Source organism: Octopus bimaculoides, chromosome 2 (assembly GCF_046866305.1).
Source record: "Octopus bimaculoides isolate indiv1 chromosome 2, ASM4686630v1, whole genome shotgun sequence".
NCBI classification, from domain to species: domain Eukaryota; kingdom Metazoa; phylum Mollusca; class Cephalopoda; order Octopoda; family Octopodidae; genus Octopus; species Octopus bimaculoides.
The window spans coordinates 155,985,473-156,006,765 of NC_142929.1; the positions used below are offsets into that span (position 1 = coordinate 155,985,473).

At 37.6% G+C, this 21,293-nt stretch overlaps 1 protein-coding gene across 2 annotated transcripts in view; it reads left to right on the forward strand.

Annotated features, from left to right (window-relative positions):
* The window catches only part of LOC106869600 (F-box only protein 30), a 26,748-nt gene extending 16,906 nt beyond the window's left edge, over positions 1-9,842 (forward strand). For both annotated transcript variants that reach the window (XM_014915404.3, XM_089347968.1), the window contains exons 2-4: positions 5,430-5,483; positions 6,226-8,082; positions 9,089-9,842. In XM_014915404.3, the coding sequence (XP_014770890.1) occupies positions 5,463-5,483; positions 6,226-8,082; positions 9,089-9,292 (2,082 nt within the window). In that variant the 5' untranslated portion in view covers positions 5,430-5,462 and the 3' untranslated portion in view covers positions 9,293-9,842. The remainder of the gene's footprint in view (positions 1-5,429; positions 5,484-6,225; positions 8,083-9,088) is intronic.
* Positions 9,843-21,293: the final 11,451 nt, after the last annotated feature.

Here is a 21,293-nt window from a genome sequence, read left to right on the forward strand (position 1 = left end):
ACTGCTTTTCCCCTTCCCAGGCTACAGGCCCACACCCCCAACACCCATACTGTTAGGATTGGCACTCTCAACGTCGGCACGCTGAAAGGTAGATCTGGTGAAATTGTTGAGATGCTTGAACGGAGATGCGTAGATATGTGCTGCATCCAGGAAGTAAGATGGAGAGGAGGTTCTGCAAGGTTCCTCACAGGCAAAGAACACAGGTACAAGATTTTCTGGGCAGGGAACACTGACGGGGTCGGGGGCGTAGGAATACTTCTAGCGGAGAAATGGGTGGATAAGGTAATCGAGGTCGTTAGAGTAAGTGACAGAGTACTTAAGATCAGACTAGTGCTTCATCATAGATTAGCTACTGTCATCTCAGCCTATGCACCTCAACCTGGGCTACCAGATGGTCTGAAAGACCAATTCTATGACACCCTCTTGCAAACTACCTCGTCGACGAGTGACAGGGACCTTCTCTTTGTGGCTGGAGACTTCAACGGTCATGTCGGACGTCGTGCTGGGGGCTTCCATGGCATACATGGAGGCTATGGCTTCGGTTCCCGCAACGAGGAGGGAACCAGACTGCTGGAGTTCTGTGATGCAACCAATCTTATGGTCTGCAATACCAACTTCAGGAAACCTGCCAGTCACCTAGTCACCTACCGCTCCGGCAGACACTCTAGCCAAATCGACTACATCCTCGCCAGAAATAGGGAAAGAGGGCGGCTTATAAATGCCAAAACCTACCCTGGCGAAGAATGTACCCCACAACATAGATTAGTAGTTAGCGACTTTGGGATCAAGGCAAAATGGGTGCCCAGAATTAGACAGGCTTGGAGAAGAAGGGTGTGGAAGCTTAAAGACCCTGCAAACGGACAGAGACTTAGAGACAAGTTACTTGAAGCATTTAACGAAATAGAAGGGGATATAGCATCATACAACGTGGAAGACAATTGGAGATTTCTGCGGGACAACCTGTTGAAAGCCACCGACCAGATTTGTGGGTGGTGTAAGGTCCCCTCCCAACCCAGAGTAACGTGGTGGTGGAACAAGGAGGTAGACAGGGCTATTAGACAAAAGAAACAGGCTTGGAAGGACTGGAAGAACGGTGGTAGCAGGGAATTGTACCAATGTGCCAGAAGGGAGGCTAGGCGACAGGTTTATTTAGCCAGAGGGGAAGCAGATAAGGAAAGATTTGCCAATGTTCTGCGCCGTGAGGACCAAAGACTCGAGGTATTTCGTGTTGCAAGACAGTGTAGGAGAGAGAATAGTGATGTTGTAGGAGAGAAATGTGTTCGCATGGATGATGGTACGCTTGCATTAAATGAGGATGCAAAGAAAGAGGTCTGGAGATGCCACTACGATAGATTGCTTAATAAAGAGAATGAATGGGAGAAAGAGAGCCTGCCTTATGTCGACCCAATAGAGGGACCAGCTATCCGAGTTGATAGTACCAGGGTAGATAAAGCAATTAAGAGTATGAAGACCGGGAAAGCCCCCGGCCCATCAGGAATCACTGCAGAGATGCTCAAAATATCTGGCAGTGTTGGCTATAGCCTAGTCACCCGTATTACGAACCAGGTGATACACGAAGGAGTCATACCCTATGACTGGTGTAGCAGCATCATAGTCAACTGCTACAAAGGTAAAGGGGACGCTTTAGATACAAATAATTACAGAGGCATCAAGCTGTTAGATCAGGTTATGAAAGTTACAGAGAGGGTCATAGCCCAACTAATTAGGGAGCGAATCAATTTAGATGAGATGCAGTTTGGGTTCGTGCCAGGTAAAAGCACTACTGATGCCTTATTTCTAGTGAGACAGTTGCAAGAGAAATACCTAGCTAAGGATAAACCTCTGTACCTGGCTTTCGTTGACATGGAGAAAGCCTTTGACAGGGTCCCCCGATCCCTTATCTGGTGGTCAATGAGGAAACTTGGGATAGAAGAATGGTTAGTGAGAGCTGTGTGAGCCATGTACAGAGATGCTGCCAGTAAGGTGAGGGTTGGAAATGAGTACAGCAATGAATTCCGGGTAGAGGTAGGGGTCCACCAAGGTTCCGTCCTCAGCCCCCTATTATTTACCATAGTCCTCCAGGCAATCACAGAGGAGTTCAAGACAGGTTGCCCCTGGGAGCTCCTCTATGCTGATGACCTTGCCCTAATTGCGGAGTCACTATCAGAACTAGAGGAGAAGTTTCAGGTGTGGAAGCAAGGTCTAGAATTGAAGGGCCTTAGAGTCAACCTAGCTAAAACCAAAATCCTAATAAGTAGGAAGGTAGATAAAACACAAACCCCTTCAGGTAGATGGCCCTGCTCAGTATGTAGAAAAGGAGTAGGTAGTAACTCTATAAGATGTACCCGGTGCAAGCTATGGACACATAAGAGGTGCAGCAATATCAAAGGCAGGTTAACTAGCAAGTTAGTTTTTGTTTGTGGCAGATGTTCAGGTGCAATAAAGACTGCAAACAAACAGGAAACAACTTCTATCTCATTCCAGGGTGAAAAACTAGAGGTAGTCGATAGCTTCCGCTATCTGGGCGACCAAGTTAGTAGTGGGGGTGGGTGCGCTGAAAGTGTAGCTGCTAGAATAAGAATAGCCTGGGCAAAGTTTAGAGAGCTCTTACCCCTGCTGGCGACAAAGGGACTCTCACTCAGAGTAAAAGGCAGACTGTATGACGCATGCGTACGAACAACCATGCTACATGGCAGTGAAACATGGGCTGTAACTGCTGAGGACATACGTAAGCTCGCAAGGAATGAAGCCAGTATGCTCCGTTGGATGTGTAATGTCAATGTGAATACCCGTCAGAGTGTAAGTATCTTGAGAGAAAAGCTGAACATTAGAAGCATCAGTTGTGGCGTGCAAGAGAGACGATTGCGCTGGTATGGACATGTGGTGAGAATGGAGGAGGATAGCTGCGTGAAAAAGTGCCACACCCTAACAGTTGAGGGAACCCGTGGAAGAGGTAGGCCCAGGAAGACCTGGGCTGAGGTGGTGAGGCAAGACCTTCGTACATTGGGCCTCACCGAGGCGATGACTACGGACCGAGACCTTTGGAAATGGGCTGTGCGTGAGAAGACCCGGCAAGCCAAGTAAGATCGTTGCCAGTGCCCCTGGACTGGTTCTTGTGCGGTTGGCACATGAGATGCACCATTTTGAGCGTGGCCGTTGCCAGTACCGCCTGACTGGCTCCTGTAGGATTTTCGAGCGAGATCGTTGCCAGTGCCCCTGGACTGGCTTGTGCGGGTGGCACATAAAAGACACCATTTCGAGCGTGGCCGTTTTCGTGCGGGTGACACGTAAAAGCACCCACTACACTCTCTGAGTGGTTGGCGTTAGGAAGGGCATCCAGCTGTAGAAACTCTGCCAAATCAGACTGGAGCCTGGTGTTGCCATCCGGTTTCACCAGTCCTCAGTCAAATCGTCCAACCCATGCTAGCATGGAAAGCGGACGTTAAACGATGATGATGATGATGATGATGATGATGATGATGATGATATATATATATATATATATATAAATATATTGTATGTATATATATATATATATATATATATATATAAATATATTGTATGTATATATATATATATATATATATATATATAAATATATTGTATGTATATATATATATATATATATATATATATAAATATATTGTATGTATATATATATATATATATATAAATATATTGTATGTATATATATATATATATATATAAATATATTGTATGTATATATATATATATATATATATATATAGGTGCAAGCATGTTTGTGTGGTTGAGAAGTTAACTTGCTTTGCAAATAATGGCTTTCTGACAGTCGTCTGTCACAAAAGCATGTCCAGGCTTGTGGATATGTCGTGCAGTTGTTGTAAACAAAAAGTTCATTCAACCAGTGTCTTTTGTTTCCAGTTCTCTACATAAAATCTGTCCAGGCTTTTTGTTGTCTGATAGACTGGGGGATTATTACTGCACTTGAAAACAAGTGGGAGGTTTGTTTTTATTGCCTATTAAGTTTAGAAGAGTTTGATAATTTGAAATACTGTAGGAAGTGTAGAATCTATCATTTTAAGCCTTGCCTTTGCCCAGAGTGAGGAAAAAAAAAAATTTTTGTCTTTCTTTTTCACTCTCAGGTGGAGGGTAAGATTCAGCACTCATTAACACAATTCAACATGTCAAACTCTCCCATTTATCAGTTGCTGTTAATGCAGACCATATACTTTATTTCTCACTATTCTATTATTTGCTATTGAATTTCACAGCTGGATGTGTTTCTCTCTGCTAATAACTCAACTACATTTCTTTAAATCATTCTTGGCATTTTCTTTGATTTTCATGAAATTTTAGTAAATACTCTCCACAAAACATTTGAATCAAAAATTCAGCACTAAAAACTATGTTAATCATTGTTTAAATTTTTAATTCATTGTCTGCAACTCTTTTTTTTTTTTGTGTCGCACTCTTCTTTGTTGGTGCAGATGATTGATTTTTGGGACATGCTAAATTGTCTGCATCAATTAATGTCCAACCTGTACCGACATTGCTGAGCGAAATGTCTTCCCCCAATTCTCCAGACTGTCTTGACTTCTTTCTTTCTTCTAAATCCTATCTGTACTCTACTGCTTGTCCCTTCGTATCATCTTAACACTGTCTCCTCAAGTCAATCTGTCCAACATCATTCTACTACAGAATAACAATTGTTCACCAAGTTCTTTGGTAATTCAAGACTGACAACTAGCTGGAACTATATCAACGTGCTACTGATTAACTAGCAACCTTTATACCATTCTGTATCTTGTTCAATTCAATACTACACACAACTACATATAGAATTTCATTTCACTTTGTGGCACATATCTCTTTATGTTCCCCAAATAAACTATTTTTTTCGAAGTTCTAAATTCTCTTGTTTCTCTCCCACATACATATATTCCAAAATTGCTCCTGTGATATAATAATTACAAAGGAATAGAAGAAAAGTTTTATAAAAGCAACTGTATTAAACATAACAGTGATTTTAAAATTAATTATATATTTTTTACTATTAACTTCATCCTTAAAGTTTATATTTACAGTATTTATATTTATACTGCATTTGTAATGGTTTGCTCTCCTATTGAAATGAAGCTGGATACAAATCATCATCATCATCATCATCATCGTTTAACGTCCGCTTTCCATGCTAGCATGGGTTGGACGATTTGACTGAGGACTGGTGAAACCGGATGGCAACACCAGGCTCCAATCTAATTTGGCAGAGTTTCTACAGCTGGATGCCCTTCATGCACACTAAATATAATTGAGTCACAAAAATTGTTGGAGAAGGCTGTTCTAGATTTTTACTCATGCTTCTAAATTATAGTTTTCATAATGACCCATCATAGATGTTGAACCAATGGTTTAAATGGTTAATAAAACATTTCTCTTCTATTTTACAGATTCCTGCAAAAGGAACCGACAAGAATTTAGAAATGCCCAAATATTTTAATCTAGTAAGTGAAGAAATATGCTTTATGTTACGAAATATGTTTTATGTTTTGCTAATTTGTTGAAAAGGGAACCATACTGATGCACTATCATCATCCATATTAATTTACTCCTGATATACTGTTGCACTTGTAAAGCGAATGATGTTATTGAAGCAAAACTAAGTACATTTGAAAGTAAATGCGACAGAAAATTTCATTTCATTCTTTCTTTTGTTGTTGTTATGGCTTAGGCAGTGTATTAGGTCTATCACTTAAGAGTAGGTGCAGTCTACCTAATGGGCTTCTAACACAGTTTCTGTCTACAAATTTTCACTCACAAGACTTTGTTAATCCAAAGCTCTGGCATAAGACACTGGCTCAAGGTATCCTGCTGTAGGATTGAGCCCGAAACTGTGTAGTTCTTAAATGAACATCCTAATCACACCTGTACCCACTTTGACCAAACTTAAGAATTAATACTTCTTGGATCAATTGAGTGTCCACTCCCATAATACTGAAACAATGTCAGCTGTTTTAAGCTCAGAAACTAGATATTATTTGTCTGCCATTGAACACTTTATTCATCATTTTTGTCTCAAGTAAGGGTGTTGTTGTAGTTGTGGTAATAGTAATAGAACATTTGTAGTTATAACAGCAGAAAAATATTTAAAATTTATAGTTATACTATTGAATCTGCTGTAAATAAGTTTGTCAGATTTGTTAACTTTTTATTTATTTTTCCTTTTTTCTATGAATCATTTTTCAGATAAATGATGATGATGAAGAAGATTGTGAAAGCTGGAAGTTATTGGAGCTGCAACAGGTGCATGCCCATTGCCATGATTGTTACAATAGTTCTTGTACCGAAGGTGAAGATGGAAATTATACCACTCCAGATGGCCAAATGCGCTGTTGCCCTGTCACAAGCTGTGAAAATAGCTGTGGTGCAGTTTATCATGAATGCAAAGGACCAGAGCATAATCTGCTCTGTTCCTTTGAACGAGTGCCTTGTATCAATGTAAATTATGGCTGCCCCATAATCATGCATCGAGCAGCTCTTGGAAGACATCTTGAAGTCTGTCCAGCTAGTGTGATATTTTGTTCCTTTGAATGGAATCGCTGGCCCATGCATTCAACAGAAAATGGGGTGAAAGCACCTTTGCCTCTGGAAAACCGTCACCTTCGTTCCCGGCAACTTGATGTAGCACTTGCTCTTCGAGATCAACGAATGTTAATCGAAACCCGAAAGGCCCCTCGAAGGACGCGTCACATACTTAGGAATTCTCTTACCCAGCGCCACCCAGCTGCTCCCTTTTTACACCACAGTAGTTCCTTTGACTCTGACAACTTGAATTCAGCTGGTACTTCACAGACAGTTTCTGACGATGATAGTGATGGGCCATGGGAAAATGCAAAATCTCCACCAGGACTACAGCGTAGTGTTTGCAGCAAACTTTTCCGTACTACTGATCAACAAAATTCACCAACTTCACCAGAGGAACGCTCTGACCAAGTTGTAAACAGGAAAATTAAATTAAATACTCAAACAAAATCAAAAAGTTTAGATAATTCACAAAAATGTACTCAATTAGGACTAGATTATCCAATAATATGTTCCCATTGTAAGAATTCTCAATCCAATATTGCCATGGAATTGCCTGATATAAATTCTTCAAAGAGCCACTGTCAAGAATCAGAATGCCTTAATAAATGTTGCCATTATTCAGCTCAAACAACGAATGAAAAGTCAATTAACTCTCAGCAGAATATGAACATCCATGAAATAGCTAATGTCCATATCAATGAAATGGATTCAGAAGAAGTGGCTGGGATGGCATGCCAAGCTCCTAACTGTGAGCTGATGACTGAAGATGGCAGTTCCTCAAAATCAGTCCAGACTGTGAAATTAAATGAACTACTTGGTGTTTCTTTGAACATTGAATGCATGACACGGTATCAACCGAAACCCAGGTCTATGTTTACATTCCTCTGTGCTCAAGAATTCCGTCGTGATGAATATGCTTGGCACTATAAAAATGTCCACGATGATATCCACTGTGGGTTAAATGGTTGGCTTGAGCAACGATGTCCACTTGCTCACAGTGGGTGTACATTTTCCTTTTGCCGGTTTTATCCCGATCAGGTAAACTATAAAATTATCCATAGTAGTTTAGTGGAAAGTTTTGGAGTAAAAACTTCATGGAACTGCGAGGAAAATGCTTCAAAATCTGTACATGAAATTCAACCATCAGCACCTCTTACAATGCATTGTGAATGTAAGAAAAAATCCCAAGGGAAGACTCTTCCGAAGTCTCGAGAAGTGACTCCTGAAATTGTTACGTCCAGCCAGTATGATTCTATGGTGCGTGTTGTTAATGTTGACCAAAAGAAAGAAGAAATACAACAACCGGATTGTGACTTCCTAACAGCATTGCCATATGAACTGTTGCAACAAATACTGCAAAATCTTGACAGTTTTAGTTTATGTAACTTAGCTGCGAGCAGTAAATATCTGAGAGACGTCTGTTCAAGTCTGTTAGAAACTCGTGGTCTTGTGACTTTAATTTGGCAAAAGAAAATTGATGAAACCACTGGGGAAGGTCACTGGAAAATTGCTTATAAGGTAAGTTTATTCTTATATTTGATGTGAAAAAATTTTAGAGTAACAAACCTAAATCTAAAATTGCTAAACAAGAATGGCAATTTCACTCTATGGGATTATTTTATATACAGATCACTACAGATATAGTATTTTAGCTTGAAAAAGTTAAATAGTATATGCGTGTAAAGAAGTAAATAGGATATGTGTGTGTTGTTTCTCACAGAAAAATCATTAAGTTTGAAGCAAGATCTGTATCACTGAAGCACTTTTCAGTTTGTGTAATTTTTGGAACTCTACAACGTACATGCTTGCAGATACAATATGAAATTTATGCTATTGTTTTTATGGCGTAAGGGTGGTGAGGGAGCAGATAATATAGTGATGTCACACATTCATTAGATGCCACCGTCTTGTCTTTTGCTTCAACAATTATCACAAACTACACTAAATATTGATGCATCCAAGTTTCTAGATGCTATTGTGAAACTGAGGCAGAAGTAACTACAGACTCCCTCTCTCTCCCTCTCTCACATATATACACATTTTGCTCTAAGAGACTCTCCATGAGTGCTTATTCTGTACTGCGGTGTTTTACATGATAAAATCAGTTATCAAACTATATTTTTTACAATATGTGTACACAGTTCACACACACACACACTCACATGCACACACACATACACTCAAGTACACTCATGTGCACTCACTCACACATCTGCCTGTCTGGTTTACCTTCAAATGTTATGGTTTTACAAATCAGAAAAAGAGTAAGAATTCTGTATTTTGTTGTTTCTGCTCAGTGCATTTCCATCAGGATTGGAATTTGTTAGATCAGTTTGTCAGAGTCACTGAGTAAGCAGAAATTCTTGCTTTGTTTAGAAATGCAATGCAATTGATGTTGGATTATTGAACTTACAATTATATAGTCAATAGTATAACATGCTTTTAAAATAATGATAAATATGTAAAGGAATATATTTTTTTCCCTTGTCTTTACAATTGAAATTGTTTCTTTCTGTCTTTTCAGAAATGGAACTTCAGTCCAGCGTTTACTCCAGTAAAACGATGGGAATTTAATGGTTCTAACCCTCTCTCTGAACATCTCAAGGTTTGCTCTTATAATCAGGACCATTCTTTAACAGCAGAACCATTTTGTCTTGCACTAAACATTAATAGCAACCAATCTACAACAGAAGAGGGGGAAGCAGATAATTTATCCTGCCCTAATTGACATTTTTAGAATTTTTGAAACATTTTTTTTAACCAAAACCCAAAATAAAAATTACATAAGCTACACTGTCTGAACCTATCCTTTTCTTTCTGAAAAAAACCAACAAAAATCACACCAGATGGTTATTGTTATTACAAGAAATGGTTAAGTACTAAGAATGATTTAATTGCATATTTTCTCTTGTGCCTAAATTGCTACAGTAAGGCAGTGATGTGTCAGGAAGAGCAGGATGTCAAATGTGATTTAGTATTTTAGTTAATTCTATAATCCTAATAAAGTCATTTCCCCTCCCTCTGCTCCCTCAGTTGTAATTCTGTCCATTTTTAAAAATAAAAGCTTAATCATTGTTAATGACTGTGGCTTGTTCCACATGTTCGGTATTGCTTTCAAAACTATTCTTTCCATTAGCCTACAGTATTTCTTCTATTAACCTTAAACAATACATACCAGTGCTTTTCCCTATCCTCACCAACCTTTTCAATCTCTCTCTCTCTCTCACATGTATATCATCATCATCATCATCATTTAATGTCTGTTATCCATGCTGGCATGGGTTGGATGGTTTGACTGGGCTGGCACACTGGAAGGCTGCACCAGACTCTAGTCTGATTTGGCATGGTTTTCTACAGCTGGATGCCCTTCCTAACATCAACCACTCTGAGGGTGTAATGGGTTCTTTTACATGCCACCAGCGCAGGTGCCTTTTGCGTGACACCGGTATCTGCCACAACTGCAATTTTCATCAGCTTGATGGCTCTTCTTTTCAAGCACGACATAATGCCAAAGGTCTTGGTCATTGCCTCTGTAAGGCCCAATACTTGAAAGGTACTCAGCCACTTTGCCTTTGTGAGGCCCAATATTCAAAAGATGTTCTTTATATGCCACCAGCATGGATGCATTTGGTTTGACAGGTCTTCTCAAGCACAGCACATTGTACCTGTGCACCTTCCACATACAAAAGTTAGTTTTCCTGTTAACCTTCCTCTGATGTTGCTGCACCTTTTATGTGTCCAAAGCTTACACTGGTTGCATCTTATGGAATTTCTACCTACACCTTTTCTACAAATTGAGCAGGGCCATCTATCTGAAGGGATTTATGATTTGTCTGCCTTCCTACTTACTATAACTTTGGTTTTTGCTTGGTTAACTCTAAGGCCCTTTGATTCTAGACCTTGCTTTCATACCTGAAACTTCTCTAGTTCAGGTATGATTCAGCTATAAGAGCAAGGTCATCAGCATAGAGGAGCTCCCAGGGGAAGTCTGTCTTGAATTTCTCTGTTATTGCCTGGAGGACTATGATGAACATGAGAGGGCTGAGCACCAATCCTTGGTGAACCCCTACTTGTACCCTCAATTCTGCCCACTCTCACCTGTACAAGGCTTGTATGGCTCTCACCAACCACTCGTCTAGCCATAGTTTCTGCATTGACCACCAGATAAGGAATCGGGGGACTCTGTCAAAATCTTTCTCCAAGTCAACAAAAGCCTAGTACAGAGGTTTATCTTTGGTTTGGTTGCTTTACCAGTAATATTGCATCAGTGGTGCTTCTACCTGGCACAAAACCAAACTGCATCTCATCTAGACTAACTCTCTCCCTAATTAGTTGGACTACAACTCTCTCTCTTTTTGTAACTTTTATCACCTGATCCAACAACTTGATACTTCTGTAATTATTTCTATCTAAGACATCACCTTTACCTTTGTAGCAGTTGACTATGGTGCTGCTACATCAGTCATTGGGTATGACTCGTTCGTGAACCACCTGATTTACAATATGGGTGACTAGACCATAACCCACACTGCCAGATATTTTAAACATCTCAGCAGTGATTCCTGATGGGTCAGGGAGCTTTCCCTGTCTTCATATCCTCAATTGCTTTATCTACCAGAGTACTGTTGATTCGGGTAGCTGGTCCCTCAATTGGGTCAACATTTGGCAGACTCTCCTCCCTCCATTCATTCTCTACGATCAGCAGTCTTTTATAATGGTATCTCCAAGCCTCTTTCTTTGCAGAATCATTAAAAGCAAGTGCACCATCATCCATGCAGACACATTTCTCTCCTATGACATTACAATTTTATTTCACACACTGTCTTGCAATCCGAAATACTTCAGTTCTTTGATCCTCACTACACTGAACATAGGCAAACTTCTTCTTTTCTGCTTCTCTCTTGGCTAGATATACCGGTCTCCTAGCTTCCCTTCTGGCTATCGGATACAGTTCCCCATTACCCCTATTCTTTCAGGCCAGTTTCTTTGCTCTAATGGCCTTGTCTACTTACCCTAGGTGTGGAAGGGACTTTGCACCAGCCACAGAGAGAGAGAGAAGGAGGGAGGAGGTGAGAGGAAGATGGTTTGGAAGGGAGGGAGCTATGTAGGTCTTCTGGTGCGGAAGTGAGGCAAAGCCTTTTGGGAGCTTTTGGTATAAGAGATTTCTGGCACGAGAGAAGGGATTTCCGGTATTGGTGATGGGGGCAGGAAAGGATGGGCACATCACAAACAAGGAATAGAAGAAATGGCTAGCTTCACCACAAGAAAATCGAAATAGCAGCAAAGCAAAGAACAATAGAAACACATGAGAATTATGTCAAGTATTTAAAGGGATATGATTCTAGAAGTTATTAGGGAAAGTACAGTCATTTGACTGCGGCCATGCTGGAACACCGCCTTTTAGTTGAATAAATCGACTCTAGGACTTATTCGTTGTAAGCTTAGTACTTATTCTATCAGTCTCTTTTGCCAAACTGCTAGGTTACGGGTATGTAAACACACCAACATCGGTTGTCAAGCAATGGTGGGGAGACGATGACAGACACACAAATGCATATATATTTATAAATGAGTAACAAACAAAGATGTATAGGTGTCAATTAATTGACTGCACACATGGCAAGTATATCAGGTACAAAACACTCCTGCACAGAGTCTTAGTATGCAATTAATATTGTTTGGGTGTGCAGATTATACCGATCTAGCATGATGCCTCAATTTAAATAACTAATACAACAGAATCTTTATTTTATATATATATAATCATCATATATATATGATGGGCTTCTTTCAGTTTCTATCTACCGAATCCACTCAAAGCTTTGGTCAGCCCAAGGCTAGAGTAAAAGACTCTTGCCCAAGGTACCATGCAGTGGGACTGATCATGGTTCCATATGGTTGGAAGTAACCCTCTTATCACATAGCCACTCCTGCACCTATATATATATATATATATATATATATATATATATATATAATCAGAAAATAGAGAAAACCTCAGATTAACAAACACATCAATTGGACCACATTTGTAGCTTATTTTTTAAAACAAAGCATGACATAACAAAACAGGTGATGCAACATATCTTACAGCCGTTTCCGATCAGTTACCAAAATGCTGTCTATAAATAAATGCAAGAATAAATTTCTACATCTTCATCAGGCATTCTAATTAAGGCAACGGAGTTTCATCAGAATAAAAACAAGAGCATATAATATAAACAAAGGGAAGAAGGAAAGGGAAAAAAACATGGCCTAGACAAAAAAAATCTAGAGATTCAATATGTTAAAAGCATATAATTTACCATCAACAGGGTAGTAAAGACATATATGTGTGTGTGTGTGTATATCTATATATATATGTGTGTATATATATATATATATATATATATATATATATATATATATATATATGTGTGTGTGTATATATATGTGTGTGTGTATATATATGTGTGTGTGTATATATATGTGTGTGTGTATATATATGTGTGTGTGTATATATATGTGTGTGTGTATATATGTATATGTGTATATATGTATATGTGTATATATGTGTATATATATATGTATATGTGTATATATGTGTATATATCTATATATGTGTATATATATATATATATGTATGTGTGTGTGTGTGTGTGTGTGTATATATATATATATGGAGAAGAAAAGTTAAAATGTACAAAAGAATTTTAATTCATGCAAGCAATCGTTTCGTACAGAGACATAAAAATCATGCAAATTCATAGTTGAATTGAATTAATTAAATTAATTATATATCACTGTACTCTTCAGTGCAAGAAGTATAAACGAAATCTTTACGAAGGCACAGGAGTGTCTGTGTGGTAAGTAGCTTGCTTACCAACCCACATGGTTCCGGGTTCAGTCCCACTGCGTGGCACCTTGGGCAAGTGTCTTCTAGTATAGCCTCGGGCCGACCAAAGCCTTGTGAGTGGATTTGGTAGACGGAAACTGAAAGAAACCCGTCGTATATATATATATGTATGTGTGTTTGTGTTTGTCCCCCCACCATCATTTGACAACCGATGCTGGTGTGTTTACATCCCCGTAACTTAGCAGTTCGGCAAAAAGCGACAGATAGAATAAGTACTAAGCTTACAAAGAATAAGTCCTGGGGTCGATTTGCTCGACTAAAGGCGGTGCTCCAGCATGGCCGCAGTCAAATGACTGAAACAAGTAAAAGAGAAGGACTTGAGAAAGAAAATAGCAGAATAGACTCTAGGAGATTCATATTTATACTTATGAGAAAAAGAGATGTGAGCCCAGTTAGGTATTAACTATAACTAAAGGCTATAACAGTTATTTGAAAATATAAGTAAAAGGGGTTTCAGAGACGTTGCCTCTATAGAGTTGGCAGTTGGAGACAGGGATCTTTTATCATGTTAGAGTAGTGATAGAAAAAAAAGCTATCTTATCTCCCTATGCTAGAAATAAGACATCTACCAATCTCCAACCATATCATAAATAAAAGATTCAAACATGAACTCCACTCAACTTACTGGTATATGTCACTGCTTCTGCTAACCAGCCTCAAAGAAGCCCCACCTCTGATGTTGATGAAAAGGGCAAATGTTATCAACAAGATGAGCAGATATGCAACCAGTTGTATGCCCAACCGCATTGCTGTGCATATGCTTAAGAATAAAGCAGAACTTCCTGCTGAAACCCATCAAAATAAATGGACATCATCAACATCACTATCTATATGACTAATCAAAGCATCCAACACCTTCATATACTCTAACTACCATTTTATTTCATTATTTTAAACCCATCAATGTGTGCAGTTGACTAATGCTAACCCCACAGAGAGATAAAGCAATGTTGTTCATCAACAGAAAATATTTGTCTATCTGTCTATCATCATCATCACCACCACCATCATCATCATCATCGTTTAACGTCCACTTTCCATGCTGGCATGGGTTGGACAGTTTGCCTGAGGACTGGCAAGCCAGGAGGCTGCACCAGGCTCCTATCTGATCTGTCAAGGTTTCTCTAAAAGTTTATCTATCTATCTATCTGTCTGTCTAATATTCTATCTATCTATCTGTCTAATTATCTGTCTGTCTATCTGGCTAGCTATTTATCCATACACACACACACACACACAACATACTCAAATATCATGATGATAATCATTATTTAATGTCCATGTTCCATGCTGGCATGGGTTGGTTTGTTTGACAGGATCTGGTTTAGCCTGTGTTGGTCTCCATTGTCTATTTTGGCAAGGTTTCTACAGCTGGATGCCCTTACTAATACCAACCACTTTACAGAGTATACTGAGTGCTTCATTTCTTGGCACCATATATGTATATATAATATACCCATCTAAGCCATTCCAGCATGGAATGGTAATATCATGAATTCTGGACTCTCTCTTTGAGAACAATATGATTTGCTATTTACATTGTTTACAATATTTACATTTGGCAGATATTTGTCCTCATCTTGTTTGTTGTTAACATGTTTCAGCTGAAATACCCTCCAGCCTTCGTCAGGTGTCTTGGGGAAATTTTGAACTTGGGTTCTCATTCCTAAGGTATTTTTCAATGTTGTTGTTATTATTATTATCATTATTCAGGTCACTGCCTGGAATCGAACTTGGAATCTTGGGGTTAAGAGCGCAGGCTACTAACCCCAAGATTCCGAATTCAATTCCAGGCAGTGACATGAATAATAATAATAATAATAATAATAATAATAATGATATTAAAAAAAAATACCTTAGGATTGAGAACCCAGGTTCAAAATTTCCCCAAGACACCTGATGAAGGCTGGAGGGTATTTCAGCTGAAACATGTTAACAACAAACAAGATGAGGACAAATATCTGTCAAATGTAAATAATGTACATAATTCCTCATCTCTTAAATATAGAACTGCATTAACAATATGATTGCTCACCAGAACACTTCTACATTGAGATAATGTGCAAAGTGGTTGAGTATTCCATAAAGACATATGCTCTGAATTTATAACAAGGCTGGAACTTTGAATTACTGGTACGGTCCATCCCACAGGCTTCTATAATTTCTATTGATTCAGAATCTTAGGTCAACCAAAGTCTTTGGTAAAAGACAGTTGGTCAAGATACCACACAGTCATTGAACTCATTACTTGAGAATGTCAAATAACCTTCTTAACCATCTCTCTTTCTTAGTCTCTACACACACTCACACACACTTACGTGTGTGTTTATTTTGATAATGGCCCATACAAGATTAGTCATATTTCCTTCATTTTTTTATTTGTTAGTGTGTACTCAGACGAAGTCTTAATTGAATTAAACGTGACTAGTCTTGTAAAGTGACATCATCTGAATAAGCAAATATTTCCACTCTACTTTATCTTAATGAGTTCTTTACCTTAAATTGTGTCTCTTCAAGTTTTTTAAGGGTTGTTTCAGTATAGCTATGTAAAACCATTATATATATATATATATATATATATATTTATATATAATGCATGTGTGTTAATGGATTGTTAGTTGTTTTATTTAATTCCAAATGAGTCTCAGTCAAAAGCATTCTCAGTTTAAAAATAGGTTGGTAAAGTAATTAGCAGTTTAAGTGCAAGGCTTGACATAATTCTATTTCTGAAGGATGATATCCAAGCATGGCCCACAGTCGAATGATTGAAACTAGATTTAATAGAGAAATTAAGTGGTTTTGATATTTGCCAGCCGATATACAAGGATGGGCTAAAGTATGCATACAGTTGCTTAATATGAGTGGAATTTTCTTTTAACTTCTATTTCTTTTTTTAAACCTATGCAATTCATGAGTCAACAAAGAAATCTGCAGGGGATCCCTAGTTCATTGGAATCCCTCTTTTTTGATTTCTCGGGACTTTGGGTGATTGCATGAGCCATGCAACTGTTTACTTACTTTTGCCCACACTTGTATATAACAGTATATTTCTTTATTTTAGCTTACACTTTTATGTATCCATTTTTAATCTTATGATTATTACCACTGTAAACTGGTCATTAATAATGAAATATATTTAATTCTATTCCCTGAAGTATTGGGTTTACAACAATAGATATTTCTAAATTCTTTGTGGAAATAGTTAACTCCTACCTACACAATTGCTTTCTGTACAGCTGCTAGGGTGTCTAACTAAAACATGTTTACCCCTCAGTCAACCCTCATTTAAGAGTCATGTGATCAAATAAACATGCTAATTGTGAGCATCTCATTCCAGCTTGGGATCAGTTTCAGACACAATGCATCTAAGACTGCTTTATCCAATGTGTCCTACCCCTTTTAAGATGGTAGTGTATCATTTAAGAGAAATTTGGTTGCTTTTATTTCATTATACAAAGAGATCTCTGCCTTGATCATACCAAGGAACAACTGCATTATTGAAAAATTTCTTTTAAGATAGTAGATTGTAAGTTGAGCTACATTTGACTGTTATTTCTTTCAGGCCACATGACTACATAGGAACCCCCACCATTGGCTTGTTGGCTCAGCATATGATAGTATGGCATGAAATAAGATAGTCCTAATCCAATTCCTGTTGTGACACATCATCACTCCTTTACCACGGTGTTAACATCTAACCTTATAACTAGAAATACCATTTGCTTTAAATTACGGAAAACCTTCCTGTTCTTAGTTAAAATGATTGCAGTGTTAGAATGTGATACGCTTCTATCACTCTATTCAAAGGACACAACTCTGTCACCTACTGGAATTTGAATTCTTAGTGATCTACACATTACATCTATATATATCCCCAGTAGAAAAACGGAAAACATGCTTTCTTCATATACAGGTTGTGTAAATCATCATATATTTCACTATAACACATAGCTTACTATCTATCTAAATAACAATGACGTGTGATCAATTTTATGGCACTTTGCTATGTATACTGCGTATATTGAGTTGTCCCATAAGTAATGTGGTTTTTTTCAGTTGCATGAACTAAAAGTCGGAGGGGAACGGAATAAACTACCTGGTTCAACTTGCTATAAAAGCAGGTAGTAATTTTACCTTGTTCTTGTTCTTAGTGCAAGTTTTGAAGGATGCAGTTCGATTTTAACAGTTATTTTTGCAAAGCTAAAATGGAAGTAACAAAGGAGCATATTTGGCATATTTTGCTTTATGAGTTCAATAAATGTGACAGTGCAACAGAAAGTGCAAGGAATATTAATGCAGTATATGGGAATCAGACAATAAGTGTAAGCCAATGTCAATGGTGGTTCCAGAAATTCCGAGCCAGAAACTACAGTCTAGAAGATGAGCTTTGTCCTGGAAGATCTGTTTGGCTTGATGAGGACGTCCTGCAAACTTTGGTGGAACAAAATCCTATCGTAACTGTTGAAGAACTAGCCGAGAAGCTTGGATTTCGTCATTCAACAAGTCATTCAAGTCAGTGCTAGAAGAAAAACGACCATCTTTGGTTTCAAGATGAAAGGTGTTCTTCCATCAGGATAATGCTTGGTCACATACAGCAAGGATGACATTCCAAAGGCTGGAGCAGTTTGAATGTAAAACGACAACCCAGCCACCATTGCCCCAGTTTTCAAAATCATTTGGATGGAAAAAATATGAATTCTATAGACGAGGTCAGAACAGTACTAGAGGAGTATTTTTCATCACAGACAAGTGAATTTTGTAAGTGGGACCTTGCAAGTCCACCAAGATAGATGGAAGAGCATTGTAGAAAATGAAGGAGAGTATATTTTAGATTAAAAAAAAAAAAACTTTGTTTATCTTAATTTTGAGAAAAAAATTATTAAAAAACTGCATTATTTATGGGATGACCCTATATATATATATATATATATATATATATATATATATATATATATATATAATTTTACACATATCATATACTTATATATATTTTTATATTTTGGTAGTGACATGTATGGTGGAGATGCCTAAAACTTACCATACAGTGTTTTATGAATAAGCAAAATGAGCAGATAATAATTTTTAAATGATGCCTACAGCTTCAGTTGAAACCTAGAAAATATTTATAAAATGATGTGTTCAAGTTTTTTGTTTTAAATTATATTCTGTTTGTTTTACTAATAAAACCAAGAAATATCTAATCTTTCTAAGGTAACTTTTCTTATTTTTGTGGTTTTATTTATGTAATTTTTTTCCCATATTATGTTTTTCTTAATCTCTGTAATTTTTGTAAATAACCATATATTTATATATTTTTCACATGACCACCAGCATTCTATTTTTTAATTATCATCTATAATTATGCTAGATTATGATGCTTTTCAAATATTGTCACAGATAAACACAATTAAAATGCTATGTAGCAGGGAAAAACTATTTAAAAAAATAAAGTATTTTTTACATCTGAATTCTTTATGTGTCGTGTTTCCTTAAAAAAGAATATACACTCATCAAGCCGAGTAAAATCACAGTCTTGGCAGATACCAGCGTCATGCAAGTGGCACATAAAAGCACCTGTTACACTCTCAGAGTGATTGGCATTAGAAAGGGCATCCAGCTGTAGAAAACTATGCCAAGTCAGACTGGAGTCTGGTGCAGCCTTCCAGCTTACCAATCCTGGTCAAACCATCCACTGAATGTCTGTTGTCCATGCCAGCATGGACAACAGACATTCAATGATGATATTAATAATGGTATCTTAAAAATGTAGATGTTTAAAACATTTGGTTATTTTAGTGTATGCATCTACATCAATGGTTCCAGCCTTTGATCATGACCCATTTTGGTAATTTAATTCTTTATGACACTTGTGACAGTTTTTTTTTTTTTTTTTTTTAAATAGAAAAATATCCAAAAGTTTAATTAGATTATCATTTGGTACTTTACTTTGGGAAATATTCTTCAGTTTTTATTGGCAGTAAATGCAGAGCTTATTGTACAACATTCCTGAACACCTTACATCTTATCAAATATTTTAAAAGTAAGATTTCATTTTCAGCTTTTTTTCAAATTGTGCTTTTTCAAAGTGATCTGTTGGAGGCCACTATTTTACTCCATGACAATCTTGCTTTCTACTTGATATTTGACTGATTTATCTTTCTCTTCTTGTTAGCTCGTATACAAAGCCTTAACCTTTAGCTCACTGTAGGTGCATCATGTCACCATATGAGTTTTATCCCCTGCAGTAACAGGGCAGTGGCAGGGAAACAATTCTAGAGAAAATGCAGTGTGTTAAAGGTTTAAATTGACCATTTGATAGGAATGACATCAGTCAGTGGAGTTGCAAACAAAACAAAGACTTTGGATCACCTATTTACAACAGGACTGTTATCGATATTAAGGTGGCAAATAGGCAGAATCGTTAGCATGCCAGGCAAAATGCTTAGCAGCATTTCGTCTGTCTTTATGCTTTGAGTTCAAATTCCATCAAGGTTGATTTTTGCCTTTCATCCTTTCAGAGTCAATAAAAATAAGCACTAATCGAGTACTGGGGTCGATATAATCGACTTACCACCTCCCCTGAAATTGCTGGCTTTGCACCAAAATTTGAAATCAATATTAATTGTATCTCTTAGTCTTACATATCTTACTGATTACATTTTGCCTGTTTCACTATATCTCATACATTAATCTTGATTTTCAAATGTTTCAAGGTTAAATGTGGTCAAGCGTTAAATAGTTTAAATTGCTTCTGCTGTCTTAAAAAAAAGCTGCAGACATTATCAGTAATATATAATTGTTACCAACAGAAGTAAACTCCTTAAACTGTTTCCACCCTGTCATTATTCTATCATCCTTTATTGCTAATAAGGTTACTTAAGTGACAGAAACTATTTACTATTTCTTGGGAACTTTCTGGGCATTTGAGAGAACCTATTTCCATAGTGTTTATTGCTCCTGTGTACAAAAACTACTTTCTCTGTTAACTTTCCTGTGATTCCATTGCACCTTCTGTTTCTAGAGCTTGCACTAGGTACACCATGTACAATTTCTACTTACATCTTTCCTACATACTGAGCAAGGTAATGTTTTAGAAGGGAGTAAAGTTTTATCTATTTTCCTGTTTAGTAGAACTTTTTTTTTTTGCCTAAATTAACTTTAAGGCCCTTTGATTCCAGGTTTTGTTTCTACACCTGAAATTTCTTTACTAATTTTATTACAGATTCCACTATAAGAACAAAACAATCAGTATGTAGTAATTCCCAAGTGCAACCAGTCTTAAGTTCATCTGTAATGGCTTGGATAAGTAGGTGGGCACTGAGAATTGAGCCCTAATAAGAAAATAAATGCGCCCTTTTAAAGCCTAGTCAGGCTCATGGGCCCAGTTTCCCGGTTTCAATGGCATATGTGTTCCCCAGCTGGACGTTACTCATTTTTGCCAGCTGAGTGGACTGGAGCAACGTGAAATGAAGTGTTTTGCTCAAGAACACAACATGTCGCCCGGTCCAGGAATTGAAACCACAATCTTATAATCATGTTGCTGACACCCTAACCACTAAGCCACGTGCCTTCACATGAGAACTGAGCCCTAGTGAACACTAAATTCTATTTATTCTGGGTAAAAATGTCCATATTTTATGACGAATAAGTTTAAAATGCATGTTGATGGCTTTGAGCCAAGACTGTCAGAGTAAGTCAAAGTGTTGTGCACTTGCTGGAAAATAAGATCCAGTAAACTTCATGAGATGTCAACTTAGTGCAACCTTTCATATTTCTGTCTCCAAGCTAATATTCTTTACCAGAAAATCCATCTGCAAAAATAGATTCAGCATGT